A 21787-nucleotide genomic window follows, 5' to 3' on the forward strand; every position below is an offset into this window, starting at 1 on the left:
CTGCCTCCTAAGTGCTGGGATTAGAGGTGTGGGCCACCATACCCAGAGCAGGTTTTTTTTTTTTTAAATTTAATCATTTGAGGTGGGAATACATACCTTAATCCAGACCTATTAAGAGGGGGAGACACACTACTTTGGGTCATACCTTCTGCTGGCAGCCTATATAAAGGATATGGCAGAAGGAAGCGTCCTCCCTTTGACTAATTGTTCTCATTTTCGCTTGCAAATCCATTCCTTCACTAGCTTTAGAGCCTACTTCTTCAGGATTCTGGAATATAGTAAAGACCAGCTGAGACATCCAGCCATATGCACTGAAGAACGAATGGATTCTTGGACATTCCATTGGCAGACAGCCATTGTTGGATTAGCTAGACCACAGACTATAAAACCCATTTATATGTGTGTGTGTGTATGAGTGTGTGGTTGTGTGTGATGTCATGTATGTATATATGTATATGTGTGTATAATTATATATGTGGTATTTGTATTGTACACACACACATATATAAAGACCACAATCTAGAAAGATAATAATACTGGTGATTTGGTAGAGTCTTAGTTCTTGTCCAACATTACCATTTGAATTGAGTGAAGCACAATTAGTAAAACTCAAAGAGAGAGATTGGGGTTCAACCCGAAGATCTGAAAAGCAAAGCAGTCCGTCACTGGATTTTACCTCAGCCTAAGTCTGAAATGGTGATCCTGCCTCTAGGAATCTCAGAATGAGACTGTGTGTCCAGAGCTGTTAGGGCTGGGATTAAAGGCGTGCACCACTGTGATTAAAAACCAGGTTTCTACAGCAAACTAGTGTGGCTACTAAGAGTAAAGGTGTGTACTACCAATACCTGGTCCGTAAGGGTGACAATTGGGGCTGTTTTATTCTCAGATCTTCAGGCAAGTTTTATTTATTAAAATATAACTGAAATGCCACTATAATTGAGAACAAGTTTAATTAAATCAGTTGGCAAGTTTATCTGCGTGTATACTTGTGTAGATAGATTCACTGAGCTCTCTGCTCAAAACAGACCATGGCAGAGCTGCCATCTGGGAACAGAGCTGGCAGCCTCTTCCAACCCCACAGGGAGAAGTGTGTGGCCACCTTGAACTTGGTGGCTTTTCAAGGATCCTGAGGACAGAATGTTTGTTTCTTCCAAAGGAAGAGGGAGCTTGCCAGGGAATGTCATGGTGGAGAGGAAGGTGCCAGGAGCCAAGAGTCTGGTAAGTCTATACTGGGGGGGAGGGGGGTGATTCTGCCAGTTTTGTGGCTTCCTTCTGTTTCCTTGTATCAGTCATGCGGAGCTGTGGAAAGACATACAGACGAGATCTGCTCTACCAGCCAGCAATGCTGGAACCCCACTGACAAATGGTCAAAGGATGGACCTCATGCTAAGCGCTCATACAACCAGAAATTCTTCTTTGAAATTTCCAAAATCTCTAATACAAATGTACCTTAAACTTTAGAAAAAGAAACCCCAAGTTAACGTAAAACATGAGGCACGGGGTTCCTAGAAGATGAAGGGGAAGACAACTTAGCCTGTCCGAACAACCCAGCAATGAAGTCCTGTGGGAATCCTAAGTGCTTATGAGAACGAGCCACAGACAGACAAGAGTCTTGCAAACCCCAGTTCCTTCGAAACATGGCATTGTTCTTGAAATGTGTTTCCATGCTCCTCCCACTGGTGGACAGAAGGGAGTTCACTTCAGATTCCTCATTATTGATTGTTGCTGTTATTCAACTGAATGTTTAAACCATCCTTCATGTGCCTCTATGGGAAAACATGCTTTTGCCACGTGGGGCTTATCTTGCTGATTGTACACAACTTGAAGTCATGAAAACTTTACTTATGTGGCCTTTCTTAACCCTCAGAGTATAAACTGTCTGAGGCCCTGAATAAAGTTGGTTACTGCCAAAGACTTAAGTTCACCTCATTGATGGTCTCCATCCCCGCTGGTCCCGCCTCTTCTAGAGGGGTGACATTAGGTACAACAGAGCAGACATTGTTAGTGTGACTCCTAGGTCTTTCACTGGTTAACAGAAACAGACTACAAAGAAGTTTTTAACATATTGTGTGAGTGTGTGTGTGGCCCCCACGTGTGTGGCATGCAAGAGTCAGAGTATAATTTTCCAAAGCTGGTTTTCTCTTTCCATAATGTGAGTCCTGGGGGTCAAGCTCATGTGGCCAGGCTTGGCGGCAAGCACTCTGACTCTTCGACCCAAAAAGGAAATTTTAAAATTTGGTTTCTTCACCTACTGAATGAGGAGGCTAATGATGCCTTCCTCACAAGGCTAAGAGAGGATGACATTAAGTCACTTCCTAATAAACTTCTAGCATATCCATGCAACCTATGTTTTATATGGCATGTGTGTGTGGATACGATTACAACTTAGTTTTTAAATCTTCAATTTAATCGGGAGAATTATGTCAAAGAAGTTGTTCATCTGAATGGCTACCCATACCTAATAAACTAATCAACAGTAAAATAAATTCATCTTAAACTTCCCAGTGCTGGGCTAGGAATGCGCTTGAGGGCCAGGCACTGGACTAGCATAAGCCCTGGGCTCAGTGCTAACAATCTCCAGAACAAACCCAAAGTTTGTCCATGCATCCTTAGTGAGACATTAGGATAAGGCATATAACTCTGATATGTGATCTCCCTGAGAACTGTTATTTTAATAGTTATTATAAAATAAGGAAGGTAAATATTATTCTGAAACCCTCCTAGGAACATCTATGGGGTACACTGTGAGAGCTGTCAATCAATTTATGCCTCAACATCTTGGACCTCATCAGCGGTTAATTTCAAAGAAGAACACTGAGTGTTTGTGGAGTGACTCACTATGTCCTAACACTTGTTCTGGGAGTTTTGCACGCAGGCAGTCGTGTGAGACTAGTTTTCAGTTCAGTAGGGAAGGTGTAGAGCTAGGCTGACCCATCTGGGGGGCGGTGCAGGAGGGGCGGGCTCCGACCCATTCCTCAAGCAGAGGATGACACATTTCTGTCGCTGTGAGCTGAAGTGTCTCTGGCAGCCCACTCACTGCCCAGCAGGGAAGACAGAGCAGAGAAATAATTACCTCCAGGAGATGGAGACCAGGAGACTACTTCTGCTCTGGCTGCAACCTCAGGCAGAAGCAGCTGTTACGTTACAGTGAGTCAGCCGGATTCAAAAATATATCTTCCTAATGTGGATTTTTAAAATCAACTCGAACGCTAAATAAATCTCCGCAAAAGCCTGAGAGGGCTCGCTCAGATCTGGCAGAACAGTCCATAAGCTGGGGGCTTGCAGACTAGTTGATTTCACTCTTGGGTTTGCCACTGTGGTGGGCTCACAGGTAACATTCAGATACAGTCCAAGGGCCAAACACCAGCCTCGGCTGGTTTGGGGAGTGAAAGGAGCCTAAAGTGTGTCCACGATCTTGGTGATTTCCAAGCCTAAGAGTTCTGGCCCTGGCGGTCTCAGAACAGACAACATGGGGAAGGGGCAGTACTGTCACCCACAGAAGGAGGGCTATGGAAACAAACCCAACGGTCACAGATACCTTCATCTGTCAACTTGATACTAACCTAAAGTCATTTGGGAAGGGAGAACTTTAACTGATGTATTTATTGGTCCAGGTGAAAATGGCCTACGGATACATCTGTGAGGCATTTTCCTTGATAACTGATGGAGGAGGACCCAGCCCACCATCCCCAGGCAAACATGGCTGAGTTGTATAAGAGAAGTAGCTCAACATGATGTTGGAAAATCAAGCCAGACAGCAGCATCTGGAGAGCAATGCTCTTCCACACCCCCTGCTTCAATTCTGGGCTTCTGCTCTGACTTCCCCCATGACCGGCTGTAAAAGCCTAAGGTGAAATCAACCTTTCTCTCCCCAGGGTGGTTTCTAGTCAGCATTTTATCACAGCACCCGAAAGCAAACTAGGACACCAACCCAAAATATCTGGTGGATTTTGTTGTCTTTCACTGTAAGCATGCAGTACTGGAGCTTCTAAAGGAGCTAACGGGGCGGCAGGGAGGCAGGAGAGAGAACGGGGTAAACCTAGAGTCACCCCAATCTAACGGCTGCTGCAGAAGCAGGCGGACTTACTTGGTTAAGTGACCAATGAGGACAGAGGAAGGTATCTCCATGCCAAGGTGGCCAGGAGCAGCAGAGCAGATGAAAGGAATTCTGGGTTGGGCTAGAAGGTTAAAGAACTATCTGCCAATTTGGGTTATAGGACTCACGTTCTTTTCCCTTCTAAAGGGTGGCGGTAGAAACGACCTAAGACAGGGACATGGCCGACTATACATTCTGAAACGCTTCCTTTGATGAGCAAAAGGTCAAGGTAACACTGCCTTCTTTGAACGCTAAGAAGATCATTATAAAATCACAGGGGGAAAAATTAGCAGAACTCATAGAGCCAGGTGACGTCATGGGCAGAGCGCAGGCTAGATTTTATTGCAGCAAATGTAGTTTCGACTTTAATAGTGGTGATTATCCAGCCATCTGCTCCATAGATGATTGCCGTTATAGACAGTCTCTGCTTCAGGAAACTAGTAAGATGTCAATCATTCAAGACTCTCGAGGAGACCTGCAAAAGGAACTGGGAACGTTGCTCCCACACCCTGGAAATCTTAGAACTGATGAGACAGTCGGTATTTAAAAACAAAGGCAATCATCATGAGGTGGAACTCATGAAAATAAATTCTGAATTGGGCGAGAATGCCCACCTGTTAAATAATGATAGCTAGGCTATAGAGAAAGCTTTGTGGGCAAAGGCATGTGTTGCTAAGTCTAAAAGCCTGAATCCAGTCCCCCAGGAACTACATTGAAAGAGAACTTATTCCTGAAAAGTTCCCCTCTGACCTCCACAAGTTCATAAAGACATGTATGCACACACACACACACACACACACACACACCAAATTAATTTAGCTTAAAAGTTAAAAATAATAGCTAACATTTCTTGAATATTCACCATGATTGATATATGGAGTGTTTCACATGTATTACTCTATGTAACTTTACAACAAAACTCAATAGTGCCTCTTCTGCTATTTTAAAGAAAAGGAAACTGAGGCATGGAAGATTAAAAAGGCTGTCCAAGGTCACCAAACAAGTTCATGAAGAGGTTATTCGGGGCTATTATTTCAGAACAAAGCTGAACAATAAGTAATACAACAAACACATCTGGCCTTTCGAGAGGGTTATGGCCTAAATTTCATACCCAGGTTATTTAAAAACAAAACCAAATAAGTGGGTCATGTTTTGCGATGAATGCAAACTCTCTTGACATATGTAGCAAAGGGCAAAGTTGAATTAATATCTTTTTGACAGACATGTCAGTACCAATGCTTGCAAACAGATCCTAGATTAATCTTATTTTACATTTTTAAAACAGCGTCTAAAAATGTAGTCCTAAGTGTGAGTTTGTAGGTGCTTTTTTTTTTTAAATATGTGTATGGCTGTCTTACTTAATGGATGCCACATATGTTTTTGGTGCCCAAGGAGGCCAGGAAAAGGCATGGAATCCCCTAAAACTGGAGTTACAGGCAATTGTGAGCCACCATATGGGTACTGGGAATTGAACCAGGATCCTGCGGGAGAGCAGTCCGTGCTCTTAACTGCTGAGCTATCTCTCCAGCCACAGCTAAGGAGCATTTTCAATGACTGAAACACCAAATAGCCTCAGGTCAAGGTCTCAAACCATGGGAGGCACCACAATGGCAGATGATTCGCAGTATGGGCCAGAGGGTGATGGAGCTGGAGGGAACTGACCCATCTGCTCTCAACATGTAATAAGCACTGAGTTATTAGCTTGATGGGAAGCAGACTCTGAGTTCTCACAGAATACACAGGACGCCTGGAGACAATGACCTATACCGGCAAGAATGGTTTGGAAAACGATCCTAAAGGTATCATTTTGTTAAAATAAAAGTTTTATGCCCACAGTTTAAAAGGCATTAGTTTATTCTTTTTTAACTGATACCATTGTAGCCTTCTATGCTGTTATGAGAATTGAGGACAGGGTCCCCTGTTCATTCCGTCCTGTCCCACACCCATGATGATAACATTTGGCAGAATTAAACTACCTGTGTTCATATTCATGCATAACGTTCTAACTTAATCCAGCAGGAATCAAACAGCACACTCAAGAAAGCCACAAGGAAGTGCCTGCGGGCAGCTCCGATCAGAGACGCTCAAATGATTGTGGGGACAAAGAACTAAAATAGACAAATCTGGGTCTTGACGCTTCCGCCCAAGAATAGATTTAAGCGGTCAATTTCAAAACAAAGCAGTTATAGGAAGTGCACACAGGCTATCAACTTAATTTCAAGATCGAGAACATTTGAAATATAAGAGCTTAGCTGGCAAATGCTAGTGGAGAAGAGCTGTCCCAACCTGTCCTCTTTGTTCCCAATCCCCACCTGTGGCACCTGCAGCAAGATGCACTGCCTCTCCACAGTTATCTCCTCCTCTTTATGATGAAACCAGCCTCACTTGGTTATTGAGAGGATAAGATAGAAAAAAATCCATTCACCCATTGGAAGCAAGCGAAGAGACCACGGGTAGTCCTTGTTGCTGCTATTCACTCAAATTCTCTATGGCACGCTTCTAAGCCTGAGCCTTGGCCATGGGGAGCTGGTAGTTCTCTGTCAGGGAGGGCATTATAGACTACTTAGCAGGAATCCCTGGCCTGAAGCCAGGAGTACACCCACCCACCCCAGTTGTGACCGGCAAATCCATCTCCAGTGTTGCCAAAATGTGTCCAACACAGGCCACACGACATAGAGCCCAGCTGAAAGGTCAGCTGAAGACAAATGAATTAGTGCTACTTTTCACAGCAGCGGCCATCTTTTTTAGCTTCAAGCAGCTGGTGGTACCATCTGAGAAGATCAAAGGCTCGGCTCCAAGAGGTGGTTCAGTGGTTAAGAGCACTTGCTGTTCTTACAGAGGACCCACGTTCAGTTCCTAACACCAACATGGCAGCCTCACAAGCTGTGTAACTCCAGTTCCAGAAGACCCAAGACCCTCTTCTGTCCTCCATAGGCACTGCACACATGGTGCACATACATACATACATACATACATACATACAGGCAAAATACTCATAAACATAAAAATATATTTTTATATACAATATATAATATATTATATATAATATAACATATAAAAATGCCAGACAGTAGTGGCTCATGTCTTTAATCCCAGCACTCTGAGTTTGAGCTCAGCCTGCTTTACAGAGCAAGTTCCAGAACAGAACTGTTACACAGAGAAACCTTGCCTCAAATAAACAAAATAACAATAACAATAATTAATCATAAAATAGAAAAGGTTCAAGAAAGGTTTGCAAGTGTCTATAAACACGCAAAAGTCCATGCAGTTCTATGTAACCATATAAGTGATAGAGCATCTAAGAGGCATTTGGGGGACCATAAGCGCTCCTAAGGTTGGAATGATAAAGATCCTCTCTAACCCCACACTCATAGCCTATCTGAAGCTGGCGCTCAGACAGAGAAAAGAACAAGTCATACGAATGATGAAGGCCACCTACTGGGACACCTGAGATGTTTTTCTGTTCTACAAATCCAACTATAAGCTGCACCTGCAACAAGAACATATTTCGTGACACCCTGCTGCGGTGCAGAGTTCAGGGCAGCTTGTCCAGCATCTAGCACCATTTCTACAGTTTAATTTTGCATTCTGAGGTGTGTAACCCTGTCATATAGTGATTCACTGAAAATTCCAAGTAATTTGCAACTCTGGTCAAGAACAGTGTCTCAAAGAAGAAATGGAAGACAGTGTTTGCTTTAACTTAGACAAAGACAAGACCTATACATCACACAGAGAAAACAGATAGTATACATCAGTGTCTTAACTCAAATGGAGAACTTATACATCAAGGTCTTAGAAAAAGGAAGTATATACCACTGAAAGAATATTTGTAGCCATGGATGTTCCGCTATCTCTGGAGACAGGGGTCACTAGAACTCCCAGTCTCTCAGGCATCCTTGGAGAGACAGAACAAGGGTTATGCTCAGCCACACGGCATGCCAAAGTGTCCTTAAGTTCTTACACAATACACAGATATAAAAAAGGACAGCTGAGAAAATGACTCACATGGGCAGGAATGACTTGGAAAATAATCCCAAAGGCACCGTCATTTTGTTAAAAATAAATAGAGAAGTTTTGTGCCCATAGTTTTAAGGGCATTTTTTAAAACTGATACCCTTGTAGATTTCCTTGTGCACGCTTCAAAATGAAAAGCCATCAGAAGGACCACCCTCAAGCCATTTTTCACCCCATGACACTAGAATAGGCACTCGCTCACACCAGAGTGAAAATATTTACTTAAGTGATGAAAATATTAACTCACTGATCTGGCTACAATGAGTTTTGCATCTTCCCTACCGATTTCTGTTTCAGTCGCTCTGAGCTGCTAGGACAAACTCCCAGAGACTACGGGGCTGGTAAACAAGGGAAAATTCCTTTCCCACAGCTCTACAGGTGGGAATTCTGAGGTCAAGGCCCCAGCAATGTCAAGCCATTGAGAGAGCCTCTCCCAGGCCACAAAAAGCTGGGTTCTCAACTGTACCCTAATGTAACAGAAAGCCAGCCAGCTAATGTTCCAGACTCTTCTGATGGGAAGTATCCCATTCATGAGGGCTGCATCCATAAGGCCCCTTTCTCCAAGACTTTTACACTGTAGATAATAAGGTTTCAACCAGGAAAATTAGAGTCAATCCATATCAGTTTCTCTCTTACGCTACTTTTTTTTGCAAGTTACAGGGAGGATGCCCTATGCAAGATTATCTGGGACTGTGACTCCTCGGCATTTGAGAAACATTTTACCCCAAAACCAGGCAGTCCTCCATCAGCAAGAACAGTTCATGGTCCTTTCAATGTTCTCAAATTAACCCCCATCACTTTGCTCTAGGGATCCGTGTGTGCTTAAGATTCGTCTATGCCCCTTCCTTGGCCATGCACCATCAAGAATACCTTTCTCGCCTTGATCTTGATGGATGACCCTGACTGTATGTAAATCCTGAGACATAAGTTCACTGTGGTCCATGGATAACACAAAGTGTAGTTGGAGGAGCCTTGAAATTCTCTAAAACATTATCCACTTAACTAGTGGATCCGGTTACACAGAATGTTTGTAAAAATAAGACGAATCTAGGACTTCCAAGACTGACTGAGGCAGTGGTTCTCAACCTTCCTAACACTGAGACCCTTTAGTACAGTTCTTCATGTTATATGTTTATAACCATAAAATTATTTTCGTTGCTGCTTCAATAACTGTGATTTTGCTACTGTTATGAATCACAATATAAATATCTGATATGCAGGATGGTCTTAGGTAACTTCTGTGAAAGAGTCATTTGATTCCCCCACACACAAAAAAAGGTCACACTCCACAGGTTGAGAACCATTGGTCTAAGGTGAAGCCTGCAAACCTCCATGAGGAAAAATCTTGCTGGTGGTTATGGTGCTCGTGAGAACACATTGTGCCTGCAGGACACCAGGAAATCCCTTCTAGTGGCAGGTACAGTTTGAAACTAGCTTCCCAAAACAGGGAGCCATTTCAAGCATCTGACTGGGTGAGTAGGAATTTTACAACCCACAACCCATCAATCAATTAAAGACCAGTTAGTAGGAATTTACAGCTCACAACCCATCAATCAAGTTAAAGACCGCTATTTGAACCACCAGACAAGGAGCTACCACTCTTCGCTCAGACCATCAAAATAGGTGCTGTGAAATTTAAATAATGTAAGTCATGTACTATTAAGTCTAAAGTGATATCACTTTTTATAGTGACATCAATATACATTTGTGAATTTTACCATTAGTCGTCACTGGTGGCAAATTATATCCAGGAATTGCTATTAAAAAAAATCACTGGGTAGATTTTGTTCTTCTCATATTAATACCAAGCACGGGTTAGAGGGTAAGACTTTGAGAAAATTAAATTTAAGTGAATATAATCTTTGATGGACTTGCGGTTGGCCATTTATGATCTTATGCAGCCCTCTTTTCACCAGACACTTAAACACATGTTCATGTACACACATGTGCTCATGCACAGGTTCACATACACACATATGTACAGTTCCAAAATATTCCAAAATAACCCCAGAAATTCATATAGACACTTCCTACCCATTAAGAACTGCTCATCAATCTATGGACATGGAAGGGGGGAATCTCACAAAGAACTAGAGGCAACTCTAGGATATTGAGGGCAAGAAAAGTAGCTCTTCCCCGAGAGAGGAACATCCTAATCGGTGTCTCCAGTACCAAAGCGTCAGCCCTGAAATAATATACATGCAAGCAATACTAAACGGAGGCAGCGGTTCTCAACCTTCCTAACACTGAGACCCTTTAGTACAGTTCTTCATGTTATATGTTTATAACCATAAAATTATTTTCGTTGCTGCTTCAATAACTGTGATTTTGCTACTGTTATGAATCACAATATAAATATCTGATATGCAGGATGGTCTTAGGTAACTTCTGTGAAAGAGTGTGGGGGGAGGGGGTGGGGAGTTATAACAAAGATGAGGAGGCCAGGAATTTAAGGGGGTAGTGGGAGGAGCTAGAAGGAAAGAATGGAAACAAAAGTATGTAATTACATTTTAATTAGCAAAAACCAAACTGCTGTTCTAAACAGGAGCCTGTGAGTCACAAAATGTTAGGCTTCCAGTGAACGTGTGACTTGGAGGTATGTGGGACCAAACCATACTCTGCATACATGAAAGCGTTTGAAAAATTCCGATCGTCTTGAGAATTCCTCAGCTAGATGAAGACCCTCTCGGGGTCCGTGAGAACACCTAGCTCTCTATAGTTTTCAGAGTCCAGCTACCTGGCAGCGCTCTGAGTATTTCCAAATTTTCTGCATTTAAGAAAATAAACAAACAAAACGAAAACCCAGTATGGAAACCACAAGCCCTGTCACAGAGTCTGTTCCTGCCTCTAACCACTGAACATGGAAGGCATTGCCTGCGCCTCTCTGCCAGCAGCCCCTAAGTAGGTTCAGAATTTATTTACATTTCACAAGGGGGTTTTAAGGCTTGTTCAAAAATTCAGTCAACCCATAATGCAAAATAATCTTGATATCTAAAAATGAAAAATCATCATACAAACACCAAAAAAAATTATCTCTCTCCAATGCACAATAAATATTAAAGACTCTATGCTATAAACTTGGACAGCTAAATCAAATATCAGACAACTCAAAGGTTAATTTAAATTTTGCTTGAGATTTCTGTACATTTTATGTATGCTATTTGTCTTGGGAAAGACAAGATACAGGGTTGAGGAAGAGGAGGCACACTGTAACAATCTGACTTAAGACATTGATTGGAGTTGCATGAACTGACTCTTGTATTTTGCCCAGCCTGGGGAAGGGGGAGGGGGAGGGTCTTGGTGCTGCCTCAGTGAGGTGATGGGACAGACTCAGTGGACTTCCCAGGGGATGCCTTCCCCTCTCTAAGGAGAGGATGGAGGGGTAGGGGTGGAGGGAAGAGAGGATAGAGACGGAACTAGGATTGGTATGTAAAAAATAAATAAATAAATTTTTTTAAAAAATGGCACTGATTGGGCCTCTACCCTATTCTACCTGTATTTGACCCAGACACAGTGACCAATACAGGAGGGGAGCTTACCTCCCAGCCAAGAAGACCACCATTTGTCAATGACACGTGGCCACAGGGAAGTCTTTGGCCACTCGCCAGCTGTGTCCCACTAGGCCTCGGGTCCTCCCGCCAAAGAGTATAATTTCACGGTTCACTTCAGTAGGTTTTTATCACAAAATGCATAGAGAGTGTCCACATTACAGGAATACAAATAACAGGAATAGCTACCCTTAACGGCTCCTGCAGCCACTGTTATCAAAATAAATTCCAACACGGTAGATGACTCTCCCTCCGGCTTGCTTTGACTACACGAGATGTTCTTAAAAGGAAGTGTGTTGAGGACTGCCGTTCGTGCTTCTGAATCAAACTGCCGTTTTCAATCTCCTCCTCCAGCTCCTGGAGATTAGGGGCCTCTCCTGCAGCTAGCTCACCTAAGCCCTTTCCAGTCCAGCATCCAGGTTGCTGTCCGTGAGCCTCTAGCCTATTTGTCGAAAGGATAAGCTTCCCCGGTTCGTTTCTACTATAGTAAATTGGTCTTTCCTTCCTCTCTAATTCTTCCTGAGAGAATTAATTTGCCTTTTCTGGTCTAGCCAATCAGCCATCCCCGCGTTTAAAACTAGAACCCCTGCCCCCCCACACACACACGCACAAACACAATCAGACCCATTTTGAGACTTTTTGAAATAAAAACACAGAAGCAGCAAGAACAAGGATACGTGATCAGAATGAGCCGAGAGCTGAACACTCACCCCTGCATTTTCTATTTTATGATCATCCTACCGGAGGAGAGTGCAAAGTCCCCTGGCTCTCCGTACCTCAAAAGCACTCTAAGTTTTAAGAGAGAACAGACCATCTACATCCAGTAATAGAAGAGAACACCACTGCTCCTCACAGGACAACCAGAAAAATGACCAGAAGTTGTGATCCGTGCTTTCAGCTAACTCTCTGTTAAGTCTGCCTCGCAGCTAGTCCTAAATCCTCATGCTCCCCCTCACCAGTCCCTTGGCTTGGGCTTTGATGTTGCATCATTTCCCTCAGGAGACCAGGTGGAGGCTAAGCTGTTTCCAGAGTGCCGCTTGGGACATCCCCCCAGACTCTGCCTCTTACCTGCAGAATCCACGCCGTCGGCAGGCACGCTCTGTGTGGCAGCTGGGGCTGGGTCCTTAACTCCGTGCACCTGGCCATCTTCTTCCTGGGTCGTCAGAAACGCAGAGCACAGACCAGATTCGAGGGCTTGGAGCTTCAGCAAGGAATTCTGCCAACAAAAGCAGAACATGAAGCCAGCTAAGTGGATGCCTGACACACAGCGCTGGGTCTGCGGCTCTCCAGCACCTTTGCCGGGTGCCTGGCAGGAACGGGGTCTCCGGCTGACCACAGCTGCTTCGGGTAAAGGAGTTGGTCCCTGAGTCAGAGCTGCGCATTTGTCCACGTGCAGGCTCAATTTCTGGCTCATTGAAATCCCAACGTATACGGTTTATCTGTGACACATGGGACCTGTGATGTCGTCAGCAAGAGACACTGCTTCTGGAGAGCCAATCTCCGAAGGTGTCTGCTTCCCAAGTAGAGAGAGGCTTTACGCTCAGCAATGGTTTCATTCACTGTACTGACATCAGGAGCCGGATATTAGGCCACTCCCAGGCTACCATTCATAAACACCAGCGTCCCTCCAAGACACAGACTGCGGCAGACGGCAGCACACAAAGAGTTACTGCTGCAGCGGCTGTCTGGCTTCAAGGAGGGGCTTCTGGGCTCCCTCAGGCAGCTGCATGCGCCTTCTAAAGTTACTTCTCTTGCAGGGGATGCCGCGCCTGCCTCCTCTGGAGATCAGAGTCCAGGGAGGCAGCCCTGGTCCCTTTCGCCTAACTCAGCTACTGGAGGGAGAGCAATTGCTCCTTTCCCGCCTACCCCTTCATGCCGCAGCTGAAATCCTCCCAGGTTCTTAGGAAGAACAAGTCATGCAGACTGACGCACCTATGATGCAGCAGCCCAGAAAATTGATTCCCCTAGCAGGTGAAGATGAGTCATGCCTGCGTCCTGGCTGGGCACCACGACCCCACAGTGGGACAGCTCAGCAAGTCCCAGGAGCAACTCCGCCCACCTGCCTCCAGCTGTGGCAGGGCAGCCAGGGGGAGCAGAGCAATGGGTCCTTCTACCCAAATCTTCCCACACACGCCGTACTCACACGAATCGCCCCCTCACAGATGCCACACAGGCTCACACTGGAGCACCCCACTCCACAGCTCCGCCCCTGCCTGTCCCATATACCTACACACACACAACCTCCCACACCTTTGCTTCCAACACCACACTCACACATAGACCCTAAGCCATGAATGCCCTAGCTCACACTGTATATGTCTTTTCGTCCCAACCTCGACCCCCACTTACATACCCAATTCTACACACACCCTACACTCTACCTATCACTTTCACATACTCACATACCCCCCCCTCCCGGCACTCTTCCTCCTGTCCCACACATATGCCTCCTTCTGACTGCCCCCGTACCCTCCTCTCCTTCATGCATGCCCAATACCCACGCATCAACCACCAGCCTTTCACACTGTGCCAGTGAGTCACACCCTTGCCTTATATACACTCTCATATGCACACCTAGCCCAGTTATCTCCTCCCACATCACTCTCTCCCGTTCTGCTGGTACCAGCTCCTCCAGCCCCATGCCTTCATCCACTGGGCTGATGCTACAAGCAGTGTCTCTACATGATGATTGCTCTCCAGGGGAGGTCTGAAACTTCCTCAGGCATTTGGAAGTCGGGGGCACCTCTGCAGCTCAGGTCCCTCCTCTGCCATGCACAGATATGCTCATGAACTTATAGGAACACCACTGTCAGCCCTCAGAATAACCACAGCTGAGCCAAAGCAGCGTAGCCTAAGAATAGATGACTTCCATGGCCCTCTTCTCCCTCTGGGACAGGTCCGCAGCTGAGAGTTCAAGGTTGCTGAGAGGAGAAGCAGAAAGGAACAAAGGCACCAGGTTTCCAGAAGAATCTAGTCATTGGTGTCCAGTCAGCTGGTGGACACCAAGGATGATTCCAAGGAAACCAGCGTGGGCTCTTCAAGAGCACGGAACTGCACTACAGAGTTAGACAATGCCATGGATGTGACCTGATGGGTCACTGCAGGACATAGTGGGCCCTGAAGAGCCTGAATACAAATACCATATAACACAACTCCATCATTGGGTATGTACCCAAAAGAATTGAAAGTGAAGGCTTGGACAGTCTGTACACACCCACATCTGTGGCATTTCAAGAGCTTAGAGAGGTGTTACGGGCTGAATTTTGCCTTTCAAGTTTCCCTATTGAAGCTCTGTTCTCAGTGTGACTAAACTTAAGGATAGGGCCTTTAAAGATGTAACAAAAGTTAAAGAGGCCTTAAGGATCAGAACCCAACCCAATAAGACTGATGTCCCCAAAAAAGCCAGAGGCCATGGGGACAGTCATATATGGAAGGCTCTATGAGAGTCCCATTTGAATGCAACTTCTTACAAGTCAGGGAACACGGCCTCTGGAAAAACTAACACTGCTGGCTCTTTAACCTTGGATTTCCTGGGGGTTTGCTATTTAAGCTACCCAGCCTGTAGTACTTTGCAATGGCACACTTCAGAACCTAACGTGAAGTGCAAGAACCCAAGTGTCCACAAACAGATACATGGATGCCCCAAATATGGCTGAACTTCCAAAGAACATTCCTCAAAATTCAAGGGGAAGATACCGACTGGCATAGGCTACCACACAGTGAGATTAGCTAGTTCCAGAAGAAAGAATACTGTGTGATTCTACTCGGTAAGAGAGCAGAAAAGCCATAAAGACAGGAAGCAGAGCAGTGTTTCCCCAGGACCAGCTGGAGAAGGGAGGGAGCTGGATCATTGGTTCAGAATTTCAGTTCTGTATATATACATACATACATACATATATATATATATATATATATATATGTGAAGGATGCTTAGCAATGGGAATGAACTTAGTGTTGCTGAATGGTACGCTTAAAAGTACTTGAGAGGACATGTTTTTCATACTGAATATATTCTACAATTACTTTTTTAAAAATTTTATGTCAAAGGAGGCAGACCTGTCCATGCCTTTCGATAGCAACAGGGTCTCATGTAGCCCAGGCTGGCCTAGAACTCTATCACCTTGGATCATCTTCAATCTCTGATCTTCGTGACCTTGCTTCCAGGGTTGTGGGTAGGTGTGTATCACCTTACCTGGCTTTACACCCAGTGCGGTGGAGGGACAGGACCCAGGACTTCCTGTAGACTAGACAAGCATTTGAACAAGACCCACATTCCCAGCCTTTTGTTATACGGCGCCAGCAGCCTGGCTCAAATGCCTATGTGCTCTTGTGTAATTTGCAAAGCAGCAGATGGCTTTCAGGGTCCCAGAGAACCACGGGGAATGTGCACCATGCTCTCTATCCTGCCTGACTGTGGGCAGATAGCCTGGCTATTCCAAACCTTATCTTTTCATCTGTAAAAAGAAGCAAAAATAACAGTGATGAGTTACGGCCCCTGCCGCGAGGGCTGCTCCCAGGCAAACTGAGGGAGGGTAAGAAAAGCACTTTGTAGAAGTGCCAGTAGGTGGCCGGTCACTCCATCACTGGTGAGGCTGGAATGTCCCCAAACACCAGCTGCTGGGAAGAGGTCTGGCCATGTGGACAGACTTCAGGCTGTGCCAGTCGTGACTCATCTCTACCTCCCAGGGTTTCACTTCTGCACCTGCCTACCAGGAACCCCATTCTAGATGACTTTGAAGTCCCCTTCTAACGAGGACAGAGAGAAAATCAAGCGTGTACATACACCAGGACAGAGGTGCAGATCCTGGTACAAGTAGGTACCTAGACTTGGGTCTGGAGCTGAACCAAGGACTCAAGTTACACGGACAGCATAGGACATCGATACACAGGGGTACGTCAGACTCAGAAGCTTCTAGACCCTATCTAGGAGACAGACTATGTGTTATAAACCAGAAGCAGCAGGAGTGTCAACAGTTATGGCATCCAATGTGGAGGCTCAACTATCCACATGCCGCATGAGAAAGGAGTCTCTTGAGGGGTTTACGGGCAGCAGGCTGCACACTACTTGGTGGCAGGAGACTAGATAAAGCACTGGGGTGGATAGCCAGGCTCTAGGCCCTGCCTCTGGCTTGAGGCTCCTCTCTCACCTACCCAAAGGAGGCGGGGTCAGTCACCAGGCCATATGCAAGTGGGAGGGCCTAGCCGTGACTTAGAAGTTTAAGGTTTGGCTCAAATGTCAGAGATCATTGCGAGCGCATGGCTGCAGGCACTGTGTAAAGCAAGCAGTCCAGACCGAGAAAACCTTGAAACAGGTACAGTAGAAAGTGGGTATAGGCAGTCATAAAAGAATAATATTAACAAACAATTTTAAAATAATAGAGAGAATAAAATATAAAAAGGATAACCCTGTAAGGATGGGAAATATTATAAGACAGGGAGTTTGGACCTTATATAAGCTTTTTTTTTTCATTTTAAATGTTTTCAATGCTAATGAACAGAGAATGACAGCTAGTGAGAGACGCTCGATTGTGGAAGTGACTGCTGGATTACACCAGCCTGCACACAGGCTGTAGATAGCCAGGGTGTCTTGGCTTCAGAATGGGAGTTCAGAATGGGAAATATGCTGTATTGGGGGAGAGGAAACAAAGAGTTGTGGTTTGCTTCACACAGGAGATCTATTTGCATGGCTAGGCTGTTCCTCTCTGAGACACTAAACAGAATCAAGCATAAAGGAATGAGGATGAAAAGGCCTAGAAAATGGAACAAGATGAATGAGGTGAACATCAGAAACACAGAGAGGCCTCTAAGCAGAAGAGAAGACAATTGCTGGGGACCAAAGACAAGAAATTAGAACTGAAGAATCTCAGCAGCCCACCTGTCCCCGCCACAGGCCATCCCATTCCCCATCACTTCAGCACACAGCCCTCCTCAGTAGAGTCCTCCTCAGATCGACACCCTCTGTGGAATGGGTCTGTATGGAATACATCACCCAATGGTTTAGGATCCCAGGGCAACAGTGCAGAGACCTAACTGTGTTACATGTTTACCCAGGGAATGATGAGAGATATCGTGCCTATCCGAACAGGATGAAGCACCATAGAGCTATCCCGGGGATGCCTGGGATACTGCACAGGCAGGGTCTGTGAAGATGTGCTAGCCCCATGCTGCTTGACTGCACAAGCAAGAGCTAGGCTCACGTGGAGGCTAAGAGACTAACATCAGCTTCTTCCTCCTGGAGCCTCTAGCCCAGTGAGAAAACAGCCAACAAGGCAACAAATAACAACAGACATTCCTTTCCTAAGTCCATGCCAGAAAGAAGTGGAAAGCCCAAGGCAGACAACCCTGCCATTTCGGTAATCAATCACACCAGACTTAGTGACATTTCACACAAAGACATACTTTCCCTTTCAAAGAGAAATGAAGGAGTGGTCTAAAGGCTACCTCGATCCAGCCCTAGATCCTAGACAATGGCTCTGGCTAGCCTGCTCATGCTTCCCAGGTTTACTTCCAAAGGCCTCATTGTAGGGCATGCAAAATCAGCAGGCAGACTAAGCAGCGGGTGATGATCCTCTTGGGAATGACAATTACCCCTACCTCTCCACATGGCCTTGGGAGAAGCAAGCTAGAGAGAGGTCTGCACAACCTAAGTGCGGTTTTCCCAAGCTAACTCCTTTTCACACAATAGAGAATACGCATCTTGCTTTAGAAAACACTCATTTTCCCCACTCTGCAATCACACAGGTCCCACTTCAGTTGGGCTAAGATGGTGACCACCCACATGGGGTGGGATGGATAATAAGAACTATTTTAAGGTGCCTTCATCCATGAGTGTGCAATTACAGAACGCGAAACATTCACATTTGGTTTCTAGGAAGGGATTTTATGGCACCTCCCGTCCCTTTGTGTTTCCAGGAAGTGTACGTAGATCTCTCGCTGCTGTGAAACAGAGCAGGCAGGAACCTTGCTGAAAACCCAGAATACAGGTCAGTTCCCAGACATCCACTCACGGCTCTAGTTTCCATCAGTCTGTACGATTGCGAGCATACACTCCCAACTCGACATACACAATCAGCAAGCACAAGAGACCCTCCCTTTGCATCTGTTCATTCACCTCCTCCCTGCTCCGACATTCCCAGGCCCCGGGATCCTATTAGACATCATCCTATGGGAACACACTGCAAAGGGGGCAACAAAGTAAGCCAGATGAGCACCGGCATTCCCCTCCCTTTTCTTCCTACCTGCCACGTTATCCCACCATGACAGACTGTCTGTATCTGGTAATTTGGCAATCACTACAGTGGTCTACTTCTTTGTGGACTCTTTGCGGCTGGCTCCCTAAGGGCTGCAACTGTGGCTCAATTTGTCATGTTGACACTGTACGGCAGAGTCAACCAGAAAAAAGAGACTGCCATTACCTATCCATCTGATTTATTTATTTATTTTTACCCTTAGCTGGCACTTAGAGGGTGCTTGCGTGCACACTCTGAGTATCTAATTCTAAAGGCCTTCTAGTACTCTGGTTAATAAACTGCAAGATTATTTAAAAGCTCACTGAGGAATTTACAGAAAATATCCATTTCCCCCATATCTCACCCATCTTTATTCTGATTTAGGAGGTCTGGAACAAGATCACCTCAAGACAAGTGCCCAAGGCCTATGTCCTATCTTCCAGGACCCTGACTCACTCAAAATGGAATCTTGGTTCCCTGCTTAACACCACCGAGCCCAGACAGAAGTCCTTTCCCCTGCCATTGCCCCAGCAATCTGCCACTCCTACTGTCTCCCAGCCTTGGCCTCCCTCGGGACCCGCACCCCCACACTAGGAGTATACAACACGAGGTGCGTAAAACCAAGAGGCCACCTCCCAGCGTGCTACTGATAGGCTCTCAATGTCCTCATCGAACGAAATGGGGCTTCTTTCAATACTGATGGCTCTAAAGCAATGGTTCTCCACCTTCCTACTGCTGAGACCCTTTAACACAGTTCCTCATTTTGTGGTGACCCCCCAACCAAAAATTAACTTTTGTTGGTACTTCATAACTGTAATTTCACTACTGTTATGGATCATGTTTTTCTGATGGTCTTAAGCGACCGCTGTGTAAGGGACCTTCAACACCCAAAGGGGTGTCGACCCATAGTTTGGGAACCACGACTCTCAGGAGAAGCCCACATTATCTCTCCCTGTAGACACTGGCTGTAGCTAGTCTCCCTGGGGACTGTATACTTATAGCCCAGTATGTTTTGTGTCAGGCTACACCTCAGCTCATACAGTCCAACCTCTCTCTGTGCAGGATGCTCCAGCCCTCACTCCCCCTCCCCCCCCGAACAGAATTTCAGCATCTAAGCAGCAGCTACTCACACCAAGAAGCCAGAACACTGACCAAGGTATCCACGTCTTGACTGCATCCTGTCAGCACTTTTTTGAAAAACAGGAACAACACAACAAGAGCACACGGTGACACAACCGCACTCCCTTCCAGCCAGAGGACTTCAGTCTGGGAATGGGAAGCCCCCAAACCGTCTCATCTCAAGGTGAAAGCTTTGCTGTCCTTAGTGTACAAACAAGCAAAGCAGATGAGGGAAAATGCTGTTTGGCAATCTCATATTCTGAGTCAGAGGAGCTCTAGCTAAGGCTTTTTTTTTTCCTAAATGGAACAGACTACATGTGTTACTTACAGAGTGCCCTTCCCTGGGGCCTTGCTGAAAATCACGGGTGTTGTGAAGAACCCACTCCTTGCCCTTCAACATTGGCTGTTTCTCACCAGATGACAGTTACTCTATGTTGGTGCTCATGTGGTAGTGGGGTGTGAGTATATGAGTGTGTGTGTGTGTAAGTGTGTGAGAGTGTGTGTGTGTGTGTGTGTGTGGTCATTTCAGACATTAGTCTGAAAAATCTTGAAAACTAACCTCAGTGAGCTGGGACCATGGCTTGCTCAGTGGCTAAGGGCACACACTGCCCTGGAGGAGGATCCAGGTAGAGTCCCCAGTACCTGACCAACTTACAACCTCCAAAAACTCCAGGGGAGCTCCAAGGAGGCCCCTTCTGGCCTCCAGAGGTACTGCTCTCATATGGCAGACAGATTCAATGACACCACTCAAAATAAACATAATCATTAGGGGGCTGGAGAAATGGCTCAGAGGTTAAGAGCATTGCCTGCTCTTTCAAAGGTCCTGAGTTCAATTCCCAGCAACCACATGGTGGCTCACAACCATCTGTAATGAGGTCTGGTGTCCTCTTCTGGCCTGCAGGCGTACACACAGACAGAATATTGTATACATAACAAATAAATAAGTATTTAAGAAAAAAAAACAAAACAAAAAAAAAACATAATCATTAAAAATGACTAAACTCAGTAGAAAGTGGACACTAGAGAAGCCCAATGATCCCTTCCTTGGTGCATTCTGTGTCGGTGAGCAAGCCATCCATCTATGCCAGTTCCCAGCCCTTTCTTATTTCTGAAGACACTACCTTAACCCGCATTCTAGATGCTAGTGAATATTGGAAACCAGCAACTCCTCTGACGGAAGTCATACGAAATAAGTGAAGCTCTTGTGTCATTAAAGGTGAAAGATCACACTGGAAACCATTAGGTATTTCCTCAAACACTAATATTTTGTTAGAAAATATGAAAACTCATCTTCCTGTCCTGAAGCTTGAGCTTTGTGGCACTAAGAAAGGCAATGTCCTAACGGGCAAAGAAGGCAGGCGCAAGGACAGCCAAGTCCTAGGGCAGTGGTTCTCAACCTGTGGGTTGCGACCCCTCTAGAGGTCAAATGACCCTTACACAGGGGTCACCTAAAGCCATCAAAAAAAATGCAGTATTTACATACTAATTCATAGCAGTAGCAAAGCTACGTTATGAAGTAGCAACAAAAATAGTTTTATGGCTGGGGAGGAAGGCCACCACAACGTGAGAACTGTATGAGAAGGTCACAGCATTAGGGAGATTGAGAGCCACTGCTCCAAGGTAGTGATTCATGTCCCCGTGAGCCTCCTGGGGATTGAGTGACAGAGCTCATTTGTTCATCCAGCCCCCACTCCACTCTCTGTAACAATGCCAGGGCTGGTTATACATTTACCTCTCGACCACTACTGTTGAAATAATTACTCATTAGGGGAAAATTCCCA

At 45.5% G+C, this 21787-nt stretch overlaps 1 protein-coding gene across 7 annotated transcripts in view; it reads right to left on the reverse strand.

Annotated features, from left to right (window-relative positions):
- The window catches only part of Fam13c (family with sequence similarity 13 member C), a 97424-nt gene that overhangs the window by 23367 nt on the left and 52270 nt on the right, over nt 1–21787 (reverse strand). For all 7 annotated transcript variants that reach the window (XM_075980008.1, XM_075980009.1, XM_075980010.1 and 4 more), the window contains one exon: nt 12727–12874. In XM_075980008.1, the coding sequence (XP_075836123.1) occupies nt 12727–12874 (148 nt within the window). The remainder of the gene's footprint in view (nt 1–12726; nt 12875–21787) is intronic.

Source organism: Microtus pennsylvanicus, chromosome 7 (genome assembly GCF_037038515.1).
Source record: "Microtus pennsylvanicus isolate mMicPen1 chromosome 7, mMicPen1.hap1, whole genome shotgun sequence".
NCBI classification, from domain to species: domain Eukaryota; kingdom Metazoa; phylum Chordata; class Mammalia; order Rodentia; family Cricetidae; genus Microtus; species Microtus pennsylvanicus.